Source organism: Cygnus atratus, chromosome 1 (genome assembly GCF_013377495.2).
Source record: "Cygnus atratus isolate AKBS03 ecotype Queensland, Australia chromosome 1, CAtr_DNAZoo_HiC_assembly, whole genome shotgun sequence".
Classification (NCBI taxonomy): Eukaryota; Metazoa; Chordata; class Aves; order Anseriformes; family Anatidae; genus Cygnus; species Cygnus atratus.
This window is the reverse complement of record NC_066362.1, coordinates 115,263,340-115,280,001: the sequence shown is the minus strand read 5'-3', so window position 1 is coordinate 115,280,001 and position 16,662 is coordinate 115,263,340. Positions and strand designations below refer to the sequence as shown.

The 16,662-nt window shown below is 42.7% G+C and overlaps 1 protein-coding gene across 1 annotated transcript in view; it reads right to left on the bottom strand.

Moving 5' to 3' along the window:
* The window catches only part of UMODL1 (uromodulin like 1), a 44,859-nt gene extending 37,666 nt beyond the window's left edge, over positions 1 to 7,193 (bottom strand). Inside the window, exon 1 of the mRNA XM_050712100.1 lies at positions 6,724 to 7,193. Within this exon, the coding sequence (XP_050568057.1) occupies positions 6,724 to 6,901 (178 nt within the window). The 5' untranslated portion in view covers positions 6,902 to 7,193. The remainder of the gene's footprint in view (positions 1 to 6,723) is intronic.
* Positions 7,194 to 16,662: the final 9,469 nt, after the last annotated feature.

Below are 16,662 nucleotides of genomic sequence, written 5' to 3'. Positions count from 1 at the left end.
TTCCATTCATTTTGTGGTTACAACTTTTTGATCCTACGAATTCTTGATCCATTAACCAGGCAATTAAAGTCAGCCTGGAGAAAAATAAAAGTTACTCCTGTCATAGAAGGCTGCAGTGTGGAAAACCACATTCAACATAATAAAGTCCACAGCAAATGAAAGGTCTATAGCAAGCTATAGATCTATCATGAACTGCTGTTTCTGAGGGTTTCCAATTTCTGTTATCCCAAGGCTCTGAATAAAAGTAAATCTGAGGTTTCTGAGAAGCAGAAGGGAATAATGAATCTGTGACTTTTGGCCTCAGCAAAGTAAGCTTCTTAAAAAGGCAAATGATACCAATTCAACGAGTTTTAAACTAAATCTCTGTCACTTGCTGCCACATGCACAGGCCAAGTCCCCCTCTCTTCCAGTCCATGGTAGACTGGAGCCGATTGCAGAGAGCCTTGGCAGATTCCATAACAGATCTCATGCTTAGCACTCCAAATCCTCAGTTCAATCTCCAATCTAGGGATAGAGCTCAACACATGGCATGCAGAACTCAACATGTATAATTTTCAGGCACTTTTGCATCTGGGCATGCAGTCATGTTTGCATAAAGAAATAGTACATTACAAGCAGTGGTTTTAAGATTATGGTCTATGCCTTTCTAGGGGTCCCACAGTATGCTTTTCAAGGGTCTCTGAAAGTTAATTAAGAAAATTAAGCTTCATTTAATAATAGGGGTCCACACCTCTGCTGAAAAACCTGCCAAAACCCATAAGCTGGGGAACAGTGAAGGCACCGAGATGAGACCTCTCAGCAGCATTCAGGCTATTTGCACATGTAACTTTAAAGATTTGCATGCAGAATATATAGGACAGCACCTCTGCACACTCTTTTATATTGCATTTCATATACTCTGTTTGTAAACCCTCTGTACAACCAGCCGAGCGTACTCTTTAACGGGACTGTGAGCATCTTTCAAGTAGAGTTGGTGTTAGACCCACAAGAGCTCTGGGCAGCAAATAAGGAAACTCTACCCTGTGCAGTCTGACTCAAGATACTTCTGGGTCCAGCAAGCCCCATAGTCCTGTTCTGCTTCCCAGCATGGATCAGGACCCTCTGCTTCTGACTCTGGGACTGGCGCTGCAGGTCATTCCCTCAAATAGGTCCTACTGCTGGAAAGCCTCTTCCTGATTTCTAGTCCAAAGTCACAATAATATCTCAGTCACCCCTAAATGAGCCAGGTGAACCCTGGTAAACTGGACTCAAGCACTAAAAATCTCTTCATCTCTAAGATTTCAGGTGCAGTTCCAGCAGGTTTTAAGTTCAAAGCAGCTTTTTTCCACCCAGGTCCTTTTCTGCCACGCTGAACTGTGGTGTAAACGGTTTAATGGGTCACGTGCAATCTCAGAAAACACTATTGAGTCCTGGCTGAGTGCCACCCTAGCCATTTATCTAAAATCTAAAGGTCATCATTTTCGCATCTGCGGAAACTGGGAGGGATTCATATCACATTTCTGCCTAATCATGCCAGATGCACTTTGCAAATTTGATTTACTCTTTCCACTTCGATCATCTTTGAGGATGGTCACCCAGAGCTACGACACTAACCAAGCAACACTGCCAGCACCAGGGAGCGAGCTGGGCAACTTGTCCATCAGTCAGACAAAGTATAGACTTTCCTCCTCTGTTATCTGCATAAGCGTGCAGAAGGAGAAATGCAGCACTCAGTGCTTAGCAACTGAAAGCAGTTACCAACCCTGTCCCCAGGAGAGCCACCAGGCTGGGGGATGTTCCAGGAGATAGGTGCTGAGGGACAGCATTGGCTCAGCTGCAACCTCCTTCCTCTCCCTCCTGACACTCAGAGCCTCCGGGTTTCACCCAGAGGTGTGGCGGAGCAGGAGGCCAAAACTCTGCACTCGTCTCAGGCATCAGAAGGTGGAGACAAATCTATGATACTACAGAAGGAGCTCCTGGCAAAGCCTGTTGCAAAGGCAGACTGACAGTTTTCATCATACAACCCTGTTTTCAGGGTCTTTGAGCGTTGCTAGCCTTTACCTGCTCAGATGTATGTTATCCGCCCTGTCCAGGGCTTAAACGGGATGGAGGGCAGAGTCTGGATGTGCAGGCTCAGCATCTGTCAAACATTCAGTGCCCTTTCCCATGAAAAGCCTATTATTCACTGCAACATATTCAGGAGCCGGGGGCTGAAATTCGGCAAGGACACAGCTGTGGGACGATGGGGGAGCACAGCCTTCCAAGCACAAAAGCAGCCTGTGCATGCTCAGGAGAAACTTGTTGAGATTTAGCCAGAAGGGGCTGATCCCAGCAGCACCACCATGACGTAGCCATGCTCTGCCCTGGTGCCACTCATATCAGCAAATGATGAAAGCTATCAGGGGCCCATGGTGAGCCCACAGCCATCCTGGGGCTTAGAGCAGTTGGGAAAGGCAAAGGGTGGTGAGCTGAGTGGGGCAAATAGCTTGCGAGGAAGGCTACTAAGAAGACTGGGGACTTTGCTATAGAAAGGAGTAGGCTGAGGGGGTTGCAATCAGGGTTTACAAAATTTCTGGGGACAGCCCAAGCAGTGGGGACAGCCATGCCACAGCTCCCCATTGCCCCAGTTAGACCCAGCATGCATGATCTGCACACAGGGGCTGAAAGGTCCCGGCCCTGCTGGAGAGCTACCGGGACACCTGAAATTAATTTTTTATTTTTTTTTTTTACTTTACAGTTGTTTTTCTGAAAATCTGAGGAAGTTATTCACATAAAGCACTCTCCAAATGAACTTTGCAAATCAAGTTCTCTCATAAGAAACTCCAGATAAAGGTATCTGGGCCTTCTTATTTCAGCCTTTTTGTATATGTGCCAGAAAAAACAGCCTTCATCACACGTTGATGCACTCTTTGTCTTCCTGGCCAGGGATCAGTCAGGGTGAGATGGCAGATAAGGAAGGAGCCTCTTGCCTGTAGCTCTCTGGTTTCACCTTAGGTAGCATGGTAGAAGGTGGGTACCAAACTAGCCACCAGAAGTAACCACACCACTCAGGCAGATAAAACCTGCTTGGAGAATTGGACCCTGCATCTGCCTATAAAAAAAATCCTGCAAAATACTGGGGAAGTCTCCTCCAAGAAGCTCATAACCACCTTTCAGATACATGGGTTTCACAGGTCCAGGAACTGGATCCACAGCTCTGTGATCTGCTCAGCAATCGGGGGCTGCTCACCATCACCATCGAGGGCACCGGGCTCCACACTCCAAGCACAGTGGTGCTGAAGGCAGCATTGGGCACTCCAGGGATAAAAATAAATAAGCAAAGAGTAGAAATCACACCCACGGTGTCTCAGAGTGGGCACACAGAATGATATGATCCAAGTCTCGCTGCAGCTGTGGAAGGCAGAAAACCTCCCTTCCCTCCCACAGGCTTCGTGAAGATAAATAGCTGTCTGGGCATCACCCCGGGATTCACCTCAGGAGGTGATAAATAATTCTCTGTTTGGAGAGAGGCTTAGCAGAGCACTGAAACATGCAGTGAAAGCAGAGGCCAGGACAGCACTGCTGGGATGCCCTTTTGGGGGCCTTTGTGCCCCCTGAGCCACCACATGGAAATGTGGTCCTCAGGGCAAGGCAGCGGGGGTCAGGTAATTAACAGGGTTTATTTGCATGCATAGGCAAAAGGAGAGGAAACAATGATTTTTTTTTTAATTTAATTCTAACTTTAGAATTAATTCTAGCACTTTTTAGAGTTTAGATACATAATTTTTAAAAAGTTAAAGTAGTTTGTGTGTATGCACACATACATATAGTACCATCCTAATGGACTGATAGACAGCAAGTGAGAACTACCAGAGTATCTTGACTCGTGATATAGAAATTTTTGCCCCAACAGTAAATAATAAGAAAAGCAGAGCCTGTTGTATCTCAGGCAGGGGTAAAATGTTTCCTTTCAGGAAGAAAGCAAGGGGAGCGGCAAGGACCAGGTTTCTCTGAAAGGTCATGCAGACCCTCCAGCTCCTGGTAGGATGGAGAGTATGCCAGCATGGATAACATCAAGAAGAAAATAACAGTAGTTTAACAGCATGCTGTGCTGTAATTTCAGCAGTTCCAGTTTCTCTTTTCATCATTTATTTAAGACTGTGTCTAGACAGTGCATTACCGTTCACAGAATATATGACTAATGCCCTGAAAAGCAAAGATACTGGAATAATCTAAACAGAGAAATCACCTAGAAGCCAGACAAAGCCTTTTATGGTTTAAAATATTCCCAGATTTACTTTGACAGGAAAAGAGTCAAGGTGACCACAGTATTTCATGGACAATCCTGCCTAGAGTGTATATCAACAATGTGGCAAGGGCGGATCAGAAGTTCTGCAGCCAAGCTTTACAGCAGATTTACAGATTTGTTAATGTTAGAAAAAAAAATTCACTGACACTTCTCAAGCCTAACATTCCTTCAGAGGTGCTTTTAAAAGGCATACAATTGCACCGCAAAAAAATATTTAAAGTGTTACCAGGATGCCTTCTTCTCCACCCAAGAAGGTGATCTTGAATTCTGGAGGCTCTGAAACACTTTGAAAATCATGATCCCTCAGGGAGTTCCTTGTGCAAATAGAGGCAAACAGAACTAGCTGGTCACCCTTCAACATCTGGCTGACACAATTATTATCTTGTACTAGGAAATCAACAAGCACTTTTCTCCAACTGCTTCTCCGCCTTGTCATTGGATTAATTTATTTACACTACATATGTGCACACATGCATGCAGATGCATGTATATTGAAATGACCTTCCTGAAGTTGCTATTCAACACTAATTAGATCTTCTGGAGAGTTTTCCCAGCCTGGAACTGCTGCTTGGAAAACATGCATTATCAGCAGTGGGTCCTATGCCCGTCAAGCTAGCCTGCCTGGAAATACTGTAAAATGCAGGTCAAATTGTGCCCTGGCTGACACTCCGCCACAGCCACAGAGACAAAACAATTGCAGGATACGGTAAGTGAGGGATGATGTGTGCCTAATTATGCTTTTCTTCTTCTTTTCTAGCAAATTGTTTTAAGAACAAATACAACACAGCAACCACTTCTACGCTTTGACCTTTCTGTTAAAAGCATTTTCCTGATAGATACAATATTCTACTAGCATATGTTGCAGAAAATACCTTGCAAAAATATTTGGAGGTTCATTTTTCTAATGCTCTGAAGCAATTTAAATATAGGATGAACACATTCTTCTTGACGCATCCCATGACAAGACATACACCTCATACCCTCTCACATTACATTATATGATCCAATGCAGGAGCAGGTTTGGGGACATTCCCATAGAACTGAGTCACTCAAGTCCTGTGACACAAAAGGAGGGCCATGGCTGCAATAGGACCTTTCCTTTTGATCTTTTGTTACAGTGTTGACACTGTATAAATTCCCATGACCATAACATGAAAAGGGGAAATGGAGAAAATGCAACGTCATGCTGAAAACAGGAGACAAAATTATGTCTTGCAGAAGTGTGCTGGATGCTGGAACAATCCAGTGCTGTCCTATTTAATCCAAGATCTACTCCAAAATCAATCTAAGATTAGATCTTGGATTAGATAATGTAATTCAGACTAAAAGCATACAACTTTTAATTTTAAAAACGTTTAAAAAAAAAGTTACAGGGGTATAATTTGAATCTTCTCAAATACATATAATCTAAGGCAAAATGCTACCTGAATAGTTTTTTTTTTTCTTTTTTTTTTCCAAGCGCAACTTCAGCTTGATTACAGATGTTCTTAAAGGGCTTAATATAAAGAAAACTAAATTCCTCTTTTATCAAAAAGGATTCACAACAGCCTCCACTCCATTTTAATGCTATTGAAATCATATCAGTTTATACCAAACTTACTTGGGTAGACCAGTACCCATTGGGACTTTGTCACAGGAACCCTTTGGAAACTTTTTGGAAACCCATTTTCCCCAAGGGATTCCTTCCACCTGTGACACAAGTCTTGCTAAAAATTAGGAATTTCTTGCTGACACCTGCTAGTTCTGAATTGGGAAGTCAGAATAACTTCCATCTCAACTCAAAGATGATTCCCAGGTAGGGTCTTGTTATAACTCAGAAGTTAGATCAGATCCACTAAAAGGTTCACTACTTTCAACAACTTAGCCCTAGATAACCAAAGAAGCACCTGAGAAAATGGGCCCTAATGTAGTTTTGATAGGAAAACAGTTGGTACCATCTTGCCCAAGGCCACAGGTTGTTTGAAATTAACACCAAAATTGAGCTAGAAGCCTGGGAAATGACCTTGCTCCAAAACAAAGGAAATATTATCGTGAATACATCCTAAATTACTTTTGAGAAGAAAGCTCCTAGAGTAGATGCAAGCACACTGACAGCAGACACAGCACACAGCAAGGCTGCATGAGTTATCCCACTTGGCCACAGATTTTGGCCTGAACCAGGACAAGTAATAAGCCCTTCTAGGGATAACAAGCAAGTGCTTTCTTCTTGGTCACCTGGAACTGGCCAGGAATTTGTGAATAAGGTTGGCAAACAGGAAGAACCAGGAACATTAGTGTTTCATGTTTACTCTTTCCCATGTTAGACTGAGTTTACTGTGGATTTTTGCAGACTCACTGATTTGAGTGAACAGGAACATATTTCCCAGCACTGAACTAAGCCTTTACATGTCTCAGTTTACGTGAATCCTCTTCTAGCAGAAGCTTTTATATTATCTATTAATCTGACTAAAACTTACCTAAAGAGCAGTAGAGTCCAACTTGTTCATATCCTTCACAGCAATCTGTAAGGTTGATGGTCTCAGGGACTTCAACTGAATGATACTGTGTTTTATAGTATGTCCGGGGACATACCATCCAGGGGATCCATCCACCACAGGAAGTGTTCTTCTCATAGGACTTTTGGTAGGCAACCATCTTGAACACATTTTTGGTCAGGCTATAGTTGCACAGATGATAGCCTAGCAAAGAGAGGCCTTTTTCTAGAAGAAAAGTAATAATAACAATAATAATAATAATAAACAGGAAAGAGAGGGATCAGTAATAACTTGTCAGCCCACAGCATAAGTTCCCTGCAGTATCTAGTTAAATATGCTGTTATGAGAAAGCAGTGACAGAATCAACACAGATGAATGACTTCCAGGGAGGCTAATGTTAGGAAGAATGTCACTTAAGAAAATGGACAGAATAAAAAATTAGTAGTGACTGCTTGTCATGGGAATCATTTCAGTCATAAAACGATCCATATTGGCAGAAAATTCAAAGAGCTCTCAGGGCCTTCAGGTACGAAGCAGAAAAAGGGCAATTTAACTCAAGTATGTGTAAAGTAAATTAATACACATCAATAGAAATTAACAGTGGAGCAGAATAGGCACTTCCAGAGCACAGTCATCCAAGCATTTTAGATGTCCACTCCAGGCTCATGCTGCTGAAGGGTTCATCTGGCTGCGCTGACTATAACTGGAATGAAGGGTGAGCAACTCATGGGCAGATGAGTCACGGGAGATGTCTGGAATAAGACATCCTTCAGACACCGCCCTAGGCTAAAATTGTGTGCTCATACATCACTGGGGAGGACTTTCAGGTATCTGAGACAAAAGGTATTCCTGGAGCTTCTGTGTTGCCTGTCTGCATTTGTAGTAGACAGTATTAGACCAGGTCCTCTGAGAGCTGCTGTGGTTCCTCAACTTCAATGTAAATGAAGTTAGAGATAAGTTCATTAACTACATAATTTCACATGGGTCTGAGAATGGGACTCAATTTCTGAGGTTCTGAAACAGGTCATGAGGAGTATTAAAGTTAGATTTCTTACATGCTTTACTTAAAATTGAAGTACTTGAGCAGGAGCAGTAAAAAGAAAACACCACCACAGATAGGGTTGAATTAGCATTGAGCAGCCTACAGTCATCTTACAGACATTAGGCTGTCCCTTAATAAGATGTTATACAAGCCATAGGGCTGAGTCACCTCGTGTCCCATTTGGGAAGGAGATGGGATAGAATTAAAAAGGCCTTTATCATCCTTGAGACAAAGCAAAACATACTTTAATAGGGATAAATACGATTTAGCTACAGAGATTCAAGTATGGTAGGATTGTTATTTCTGAGAGCTCTTAGGGGACCAGGGCCAGTCAACACACTGACTGAAGCTAACATAGCATACACAACAGGCATAAAATGAAAGCATTTATGGTTTATATTATTTGTACAGCTTATCTCTTGCCAGAGAAGATGAAACGTGGAAAAACAATTTGAACAAAGAAACAAAAAAGTTATTCAGGTTCTTAGGAATTAGCTTTCACATTTAGCTTTCCAGATAAACAAATGATATATGTACAATTAGAACAGGACAGGTAAAAGAGCTTAGAACAGGATGGTGTATGTGCAGTGCAAGGACAGTCCAGCAGAAGTCATGGGACAGATGCCATAGGCCACAAAATGTCCCTCAAGCTGGTTTCACCAAGTGACTCAGAAGGCCTTCCTCCTGGAAGGAAGACAGAGGTCTGATCATGAAAGCCCATATCCAGCCACAGCCTCCCTCCCCAGCTGAATTTAGGACATCCCTCAGGGAGAGGGGAAAAGAGAAAAAATCTGGGTTTGGGAGCAGAAATCACAGATCAAGGACTGTTCTTCCATATTCAATGCATGTGATTAATTACCACTTTATACAGGGCACAAGCAGCTGAGTAAGGAGAGCACTGGAGACCCGTGTTGTCAGTGCAGAGCTGAAGCTGCAGCAAAGGCATAGCACTGGAAAGCTACAAATTCCAGAGTCAGCTGAGCTGGCTTAGGCTTTACAGTAATGTGCAACATAAATACAGGTATGAAACTGAGAATAAAATGGTATAGAATTAGACACAGTTTATAATTAGAAGCTACAGCTGTCAGAGCAGATATGAAATCATATTTCATACTTACACATTGATACTAGCTATGGAATGAGGCTGCCAAAGCCAAAAGAGAAGATCTGAGACATGGCTATGGTGGTACAGAAAGATATCCTCCTGGAAGAGGTTAGACTGAAGGTGACAGGAGAAGGTGCAGCACCACCAGCGTTACCATTACCCGCCACTTCGATCCAGTTTAAAATAAGTTTTGGCACTCACAGCATTCAATTATTTGCTGACAGCAGTTTCCTGCTGAGCAATGTGGCTTAGATCAATTTGGGCTCCTTAGCAAATTGGCTGTCAGTTCTCATTAGCCCCCATCTATGGGATTATGGCACTATCAAGCAGAATCAAACAACACTGGCTGCTTTTTCCAGCAGCACATAGCTGAAGTTAAGAGCAAAGCAGAAGACGGGAGTCCCCTGCCATTGGCAGTTCTATGTTAGTCATCTCTGGGCTTCAAGTTTTTATCTTAGCAATCACCAGCTTTAAGCATTGGCAGGAAAAAGTATTAATTTTATTAAGTTAAGCAAGAGGAAAAACCATCAAAGCACCTACTTTGTTAATAGAAACAGACATTCAGGAGAAAGGCTGCAAGGGAAGCCTGTGTTAGGAGCAGGCTGCTCAGAACTGAAAGTCAAACCCAGAGCAGAGCCAGAACCTGAGAGCAGGATAAAAAACTGAGCAATATAAATAAATAAATAAATAAATAAATAAGACAGCTTTAATACCACAGACCTAGTTGCAATTCTGGAAACCTCACAAGAGCTGCTCAAGGGCCAGAAATGTCGCTGTGAGCTGAAATCTGCAAAATCTTTCACTGGAGGACAGCAAGAGCCAGCGACGAGCCCCTCTCCTGCTTTGCCATAACCTCAAAAGTAATCTGTTGGAACAGGCTCACAGAAGGCAGATTCAAATGCAGCTTTAAAAAGCAGAGGCTCTGAAACGTGGAGAAAAAATTGGGTTGAGAATCCAATTTCTCTGGTCATTTCAAACTCTTTCTAAAATCAGAGCCACTGACTTGAAGCAGCAGCAGAACAGGGGTTCTGCTGACTCCCAACCTCTAGCAACAGCTTTTTAAAATGTGGCTTTGACAGAATAACAGAAAAGTTTGCAAAGCTTTTAAAAATATGGTTTTGATTTTAACTGAGACTCACAAAACCACTTAATTAAAAAAATGCAATAAAATCCAGCCAAAAAATCACAATCTTTTTTCATCTAAATAAATCAAACCAGAAATTAAGAACAATTTAGGATTTAATATAGCAGTTAAAACCTGGCAACTGGATTAGTTTGTTTTTTTCAAAATTACAGCCTACAACATAGATGAAAGTTAAACATGTCACCTACGGTCTCATTTTATGCCTCTCTCAGAATTTGCCATGTAATTTGCCACATTAATTTCCTCCAAAAGTTTATTTTGAAGACAATTCTCATTAAAATGTGCACATTCCTGAACATAAAGCAGCAATCCTACTCTTTTACCTGTGGCACAGAGGAAAAGGTAAGGCTTTTGCCTGAAGACTAGGATTTGGGCACAAAAGTTGTGTTTTGACTTGATGAGGTTTTGTTTGGTTAATTGTCAACAGAGACTTCTTAAACGGTCACTGCGATGTTGCCAGCTCTTCAGAGAGGGCCACTATTTTATTTTTTTCAGATAAGGAGATATCCCACACCCAACCCAAACTGTCCTACAGTTGTCCTACTGTGGTCTTCTGCACAGGTTTGCATCACTCACCTGTGATTTCATTTCCCCATCCCTGCTGCATGGCTGCCCAGAAGATGAGAACAGCAACCAGAGGAAGGATCCTGGCCATGGTGTTGCCTGGCCGGGATGAGCCCTTCTTACTGCTTCGTTCACAGGGCAGTCCAGCTCAATCCTCCCCACTTTCAGGCTTTTGGATCAAGGGAAACTGTGCTCTGTTTATTCTCCTGCTGCAGGTGGGTGATAGCTACTAGCAGCAGAAACAAAGGGACTCCGGTGGGAATTTCACCGCTTCTCTCTTGTTCGTGCTCTCCCCTGGGAACCTGTTTCTTCTGCCTGCCTGGCTTCACCTCTCTGCAACACTTTGAGAGCAAGGCATTTCAAAATTCCTGGTTTAATCCATGGTTATCCCTCAGAGCACTTATTCCCTCTTCGCCTTGAATACCTGACAGCTAGGAGATAGGTTTACGTACCTCAGCTGTCAGGTATATGCACCCTGAATTTTTTTTCTGTTCACACATCAGGTGATATTGCTTTTAGGTCTTGAAGATCAGTACAATGTCTCTGTCAATGATTTTCCTGAATTTATGCTGTTTCACTGTCTGTTCTCACTTTGCTCTTCATTTCATTGCAATTTCAGCACCACATATGCTAGAGCAGTGCTAGAGAATGCCTAGTAGAGAGGGCATGAGTCAGTACGCTTGAGAAACCAAAACCCCTTTCTTTTCTTCATGTAAATCACAAAGGCAGGCTCCCAAGAGGAATGTGTCTGTGGCTTTACAATGCAGGACAATAACTTCAGTGCAACTAACTTGGCTTATACACAGTAAAGGACTAAACCCAACATGGTATTTTATTAGGAGCTGACAATGAGGTATGGAAAGTCACAGGTACGGTTCTTTGAGCTGATGTAATATGTTCAGATCAGTATTTAAATACAGATAACAGCACCATAGGCAATTTCATGTGCATAAAAGAGCCAGATGTAAGGGAGCTAGAACCACACATTCTTTCATTTCTATATGTCCAGAGTATCAGTAATATCACTTCTATAAAATACTGCCAGGCAATCACCTTTTCAGCATTCGCAAGGCAGGAGAGTCAGGGCCCTCAACTGAAAAACGGGTTTGGTGAAAATTGCAAAACAGGCATAGGAGAACATTACAACCAAATATGTATATTTTGGTTTGGAAATATTGCTGCTAAGCCTGAGGAGAATGTTTATCTTAGCACCCTTTCTCCTCCCTGCACCAAGATGTCTAGTTGGGCTGCAGGTCCCAGGTGTACCATTTACATCTCCTTTTAGCACAGGGAGGCAGCGGGGAGATGCTGGCTGTAGGCTTTACAAAAGATTCATTTGACTCAAAAATCCCACAAATAAAATAAAATAAATAACCATGACTGAAAATTTTCAGCTAGCACTAACAAATAAAAAAGATTTGCAGTACCTAGAAATGACTTGGCACTTTCTGCAAGAAGCTTACATCCTGGCTAAATTCAAATATGGGTAATTCCAGGCTGACATCTGAATTGGATTGCATTGGGGTCTCCCACTTAGAATCCTAAATTGCTGGATAGGCTGCCATATGTCTTAAACAGATGCTGCTTTCAGAGTTAGCTGTAAAACAAATGTTACCATCTTCAGCACTGAGGACTTCCATGACTGAAGATAATCCTCCAATTTGCAATAAAAGACTAACATCTCTGATCTAGAGTATTTAGGTACGTGTTCAGCTTTAGGATTTTTAGAAAACATGGATCCAACTTTGCATAGCCACAGCTTGGCCTTAGGGCTGGCAGCTGTAGCAGGCTTGTACTCAGGGAGGTAACCAACAGCAAGTTGCAACTTCATTTGCAGGATTGAATGAAATGGTTCCTGCGCTGATATGCAGAAACACCTTTTCAAACAAAACTGTAAGTAAAGTCAGTGGGTGTTTAATCTAAGTAAGAAATGGATACAAAAGACATATCCAGCAATGATCTTGTAATTTTCAGATTCTTTGAGGGTCTGATATGTATATGCATTGTTTCTTCAGCATTACAACCATTTAGGCACTCAACAACTTCATTTCTCAGCCATGCAGGTGTCGGAAGACACCACTCAGTCAAATAAGCACACATCCTCTACCTATACAGCCTTTTTCAAAAAGCCATGTAAAATCCATGCAAGAAGCAGACATTTAGAAATGGGACACACAGGATTTAACTCTCCTGAACTGTATAATATTGTCGCTGAGGGCAGGCTTTGTTACCACACTTCTTAGGCATTTATTTCTTTAGAGACATACACTTTTGACTTATTTAGTCACTTAAAGATCCCGATCTTCTTTAAGCCACAAGTTTGACACAGAAAGGTCAGTTGCTGGAACATTTCTTTTTGCTTTGCGTTGTTTTGTCTATGAAGTAATCACTATGTCAGATACCCAAAACAGTCATGACGTTTCAAGACAGACTGGCTTGCATGCAGGAAGCAGGACTATGCATTTGGGTTCCACGGGAATCTAACCACGCATCGGTTTTGGTTCCATGGGAATCTAACAAAAGCTGCTGAAAAAGTGTGCTCCAGGAACCAGCATGTCTTCCCATACATGTACAGAACCTAAAGCTCGAGAGCCATTAAATCATTCAACCTGACCTCTTAAAATCAGCTGTCAGTAAATTTTTCCCAGATACCTCTTCCAGGCTGCCATCACTTCAATCTGATTACATCTGTCAGTCTGAGAAAGTCCAGACTATGGCCACAGAAGACAGAGGGAATGGATGGAGGTGCCACCAGTCCCGAGGACCTTGGTGTGGCAATAAACCCACTCAGGTCAGGTGCATGGAGGTGAAACCATGCTGTGACATTTCAGGTGTTTAGTAAGCGCTGAGCTCAAACCACAGTTTTTCCCTTAGTTGTCATTGTGAAGGCTTCCTTCCTCTTCTCTGCTCCTGATCTTTGTGAAGCCTGCAGGAACTTTATAGCCTTCAAGTCTTCAGCTGTCAAAACTGGCTCCAGGTGGCCAGCAACGCTAAAAGGTGTTAGAAGAGAACAACGGGATGACTTAGCCAGAAGAAACTTTTATGCAGTTAAAGGCGAAACAAAATAAATCACTCATCATCATCATCATACAAACTTGTTCAGTTTTCTGAAATTCAGTGCATACTATGGACACCTTTATGGCTGCTCCTGACAGAGGACTGTACTTCTCAGACATCTGAACTACTTGGCTCTCAGAGATAAAACACTGGTCTGGGATTTGAGAGACCTCAGCTCCCTGCCACTGACCTCGTGTGTGGCCACGAGCAGTCCCACAGGTCGAACTTGCCAGTGCAATGAAGACATGGGGAGAGGCAGAAAGTCCAACATTTCAGACCCTGTGGAAGCCATGGCTACAATACTATAGATATGTTTTTGCTTACGTTATCTGAAAATAAATAAATAAATAAATAAATAAATAAGAATAGGAAAAGCACTATTTTGTCAGTATATGCCAGGCCTATGTGAGGATGGACAACAACCTGGCAGCTTTTTGAAGGGGTCCTTGTTTCCACGAGCTTCAGACACATCCAAAAAGTGGAATAGTAACACTTGCTTATTTCACTGATGTGTTTTGGAGACAAATGCACTAAAAACAAAAGGACATTCACAAACGACAGCAAAAAACCATTCACTGGAAGCGCTAAGAGTTAATTAGCTCAGCTGTGCAGACAGAGCAGCCCCTGACTGCATTCAGTGATTCGTTCTGCCTTACCGACAGACTGTTCCTCAGGAAAATCTTCGGGTTGTGTTTTTTCCCTGAACATGCACAAAATGTTTTAAAGTGACTCATGAGGAAAAAGCTCTTATTGGTAACAGCAGGAAAAAATATGAGTCAGGCGGAGGTCATGCTGAACCTCTGCCTGGCCTTGCTCCTCCGACTGAGCGCCGATTGTGCAATCTCAGCACAGAGAAGCTCTTGTTTCCTCCCATGCTTTAATCGTGTGGTCCCGTTCCCTACGCCGAGACTGGTACCAGATGTGAGGGCTGGTCACACTTCATACATGGCTTAGCAGTGCTGCAGGGAAGCACATCCCACTGAAGACGTTTCATGGTGTGCTTGTTTACAACTCTAAAAACAAGCATTTTCGAAAGCAAGCAGTCTGGGTGGCAGGTATCGCACTTGAAGGCTCAGTTGGAAGAGAAGTCAGAAGGTCTCTCCTGCTCAGCATCTCCATGCATTACATGGGCCGAGTCTGCCTGGAGGCCCCATTCAGCAAAGAGTAAGGCCTGTACCATGCAACCAGAGGCTCTCCTCTCTGTCCTGCTGACCGTAACACCACCCCCTGCAGCAAGGAACCACGAACACAGCCCTGACACCAATCCCGTTCTTCTTTGCTGACCTGGCTTCATGGGGCTCAAGAAAGTAATGTCATGCAAAGACCAGCCACCAGCCCACGGATGTGGCCAGGCTTCACCAGTTTTGCTGAGATGGCTAACTCTAACTCCTTTTTGACAGAGAGCACCTGCTGCTCCTCCTGGAAGAAGGATGACTTCCCACTTCCTAAACCTCCAAAGCCCATCCGACACGCAGGCGGGATACAGGTGAGAAGGACAGAGGGCTGTGCACTCCACTGACAGATACCTTCATGAATCCGTCTCTTACACACACACACAAAACCTGCTTCTGTTAAGCAGGTCTGAAGCACAAAATAAAATGGCCAAAATATACAATCCACTTCCCTTTTTTAATCAACACATGATCTTGCTTACAGCTAAGGGACGTATACAGAAAACCAACTACATGCTTCTGATGAGAGATTTATCTAACTTCTTGCACAAACCAATCTGTAATCCAAACCCTAGAAAACGTTTCACAATTTGTAGAAGATCTTTCATTGATGCATTAGATTTAAACACTTAGAGAAAACATCTCACTTTGAAGGACCTAAAGGGAAATTGTTTCTATGTGGTGCTGAGCCAGTTCAATTAAAAACAGAGAAGCTCATGAAGGAAAAGGAGACTTTTCAAGCAGAAACACTGAACTAAGGGAACCTTCACATACAAACGGGGCAAATTATGGCACCCTTGCCTAGTGTGTAGACACCAAGTATGGACTTCAAGAAAGGTCTGCAAGAAAACAGCACACTTTAACTCGCTTAGAAGGTACAAACCCTTGAATATAGTTGTTTAGAAGAAGGAACACAGTAAGTAGTTTTGGGGAGGCATAGCATTTCTTTTTTTTTTTTCTCCCCTTGTTAATTCCATTAAGTGTGATCATCCCTAATTACTAAGTATAAAGGAGCTAGAGGGGATAGGTTTTTCAAACAGGCAGAAAAAAAAATATTAAAACCAACACAGAACAGAAGCTTGGGTTGCAAGAAAAAGAATAAGAGAGTTAATATTTGTGCCAAAATGACCAGACAAGCTATGACTACAGATCTGTGTCTCTGAGGGAATCTAAACAAACACAAAAATCCCCAGTAGTTTCACAGATCTCACTGTATCCAGTGAAGAAATGCTTTTCTTTCTTCTTTTCTTTTTTATTTTTTTTTAAAGAAAATCCTGGCCTTCTGTCAAGTGTAGCTGTTGTTTTTGAAACTTCTGTTTTGAGACTGATACTAAATCATCAGTGTGATTAAAATCAAAGGATCTGTGTTTTTTTCTCCGTGCCCTTGCTCATCCTCTCCCCACAAAAGCAGACTATGTCTTACAGACCTGTAAGAGCCACTGTGCCAGGTGCCTGTTAGAGCCAAGCCAAATCTCCAGGCTTGCCCAGAAGGCACTGCTGGGCTAAAAATCCCTCTGAATTGCTCAGCAGGAGGCTATTAGCATCCTGCTCTGACTCTGCATTTTGACGCGTATACATTTCGCCCACCAAATGACTTCTGTTATCTGAAGCATCTGTTGAGTTCAGGCTTTTGCTTAAACTATGTGACAAAGCTCCAGCTGGCACCGTGTTTTCCAGCATGCTAACGAGGTTTATTCCGTCAATACCTGTGAATTTAGTAACAGAAGAGTGGGAACCTAATACTAAGCCCCAGACGTCAGGCAAGGAGGACACTTTGCAAGGCTCTGTGCGGGCAGAAGGGAGCCTCCTTCCTTCAGCAGGAGTTTCCCATTATCCT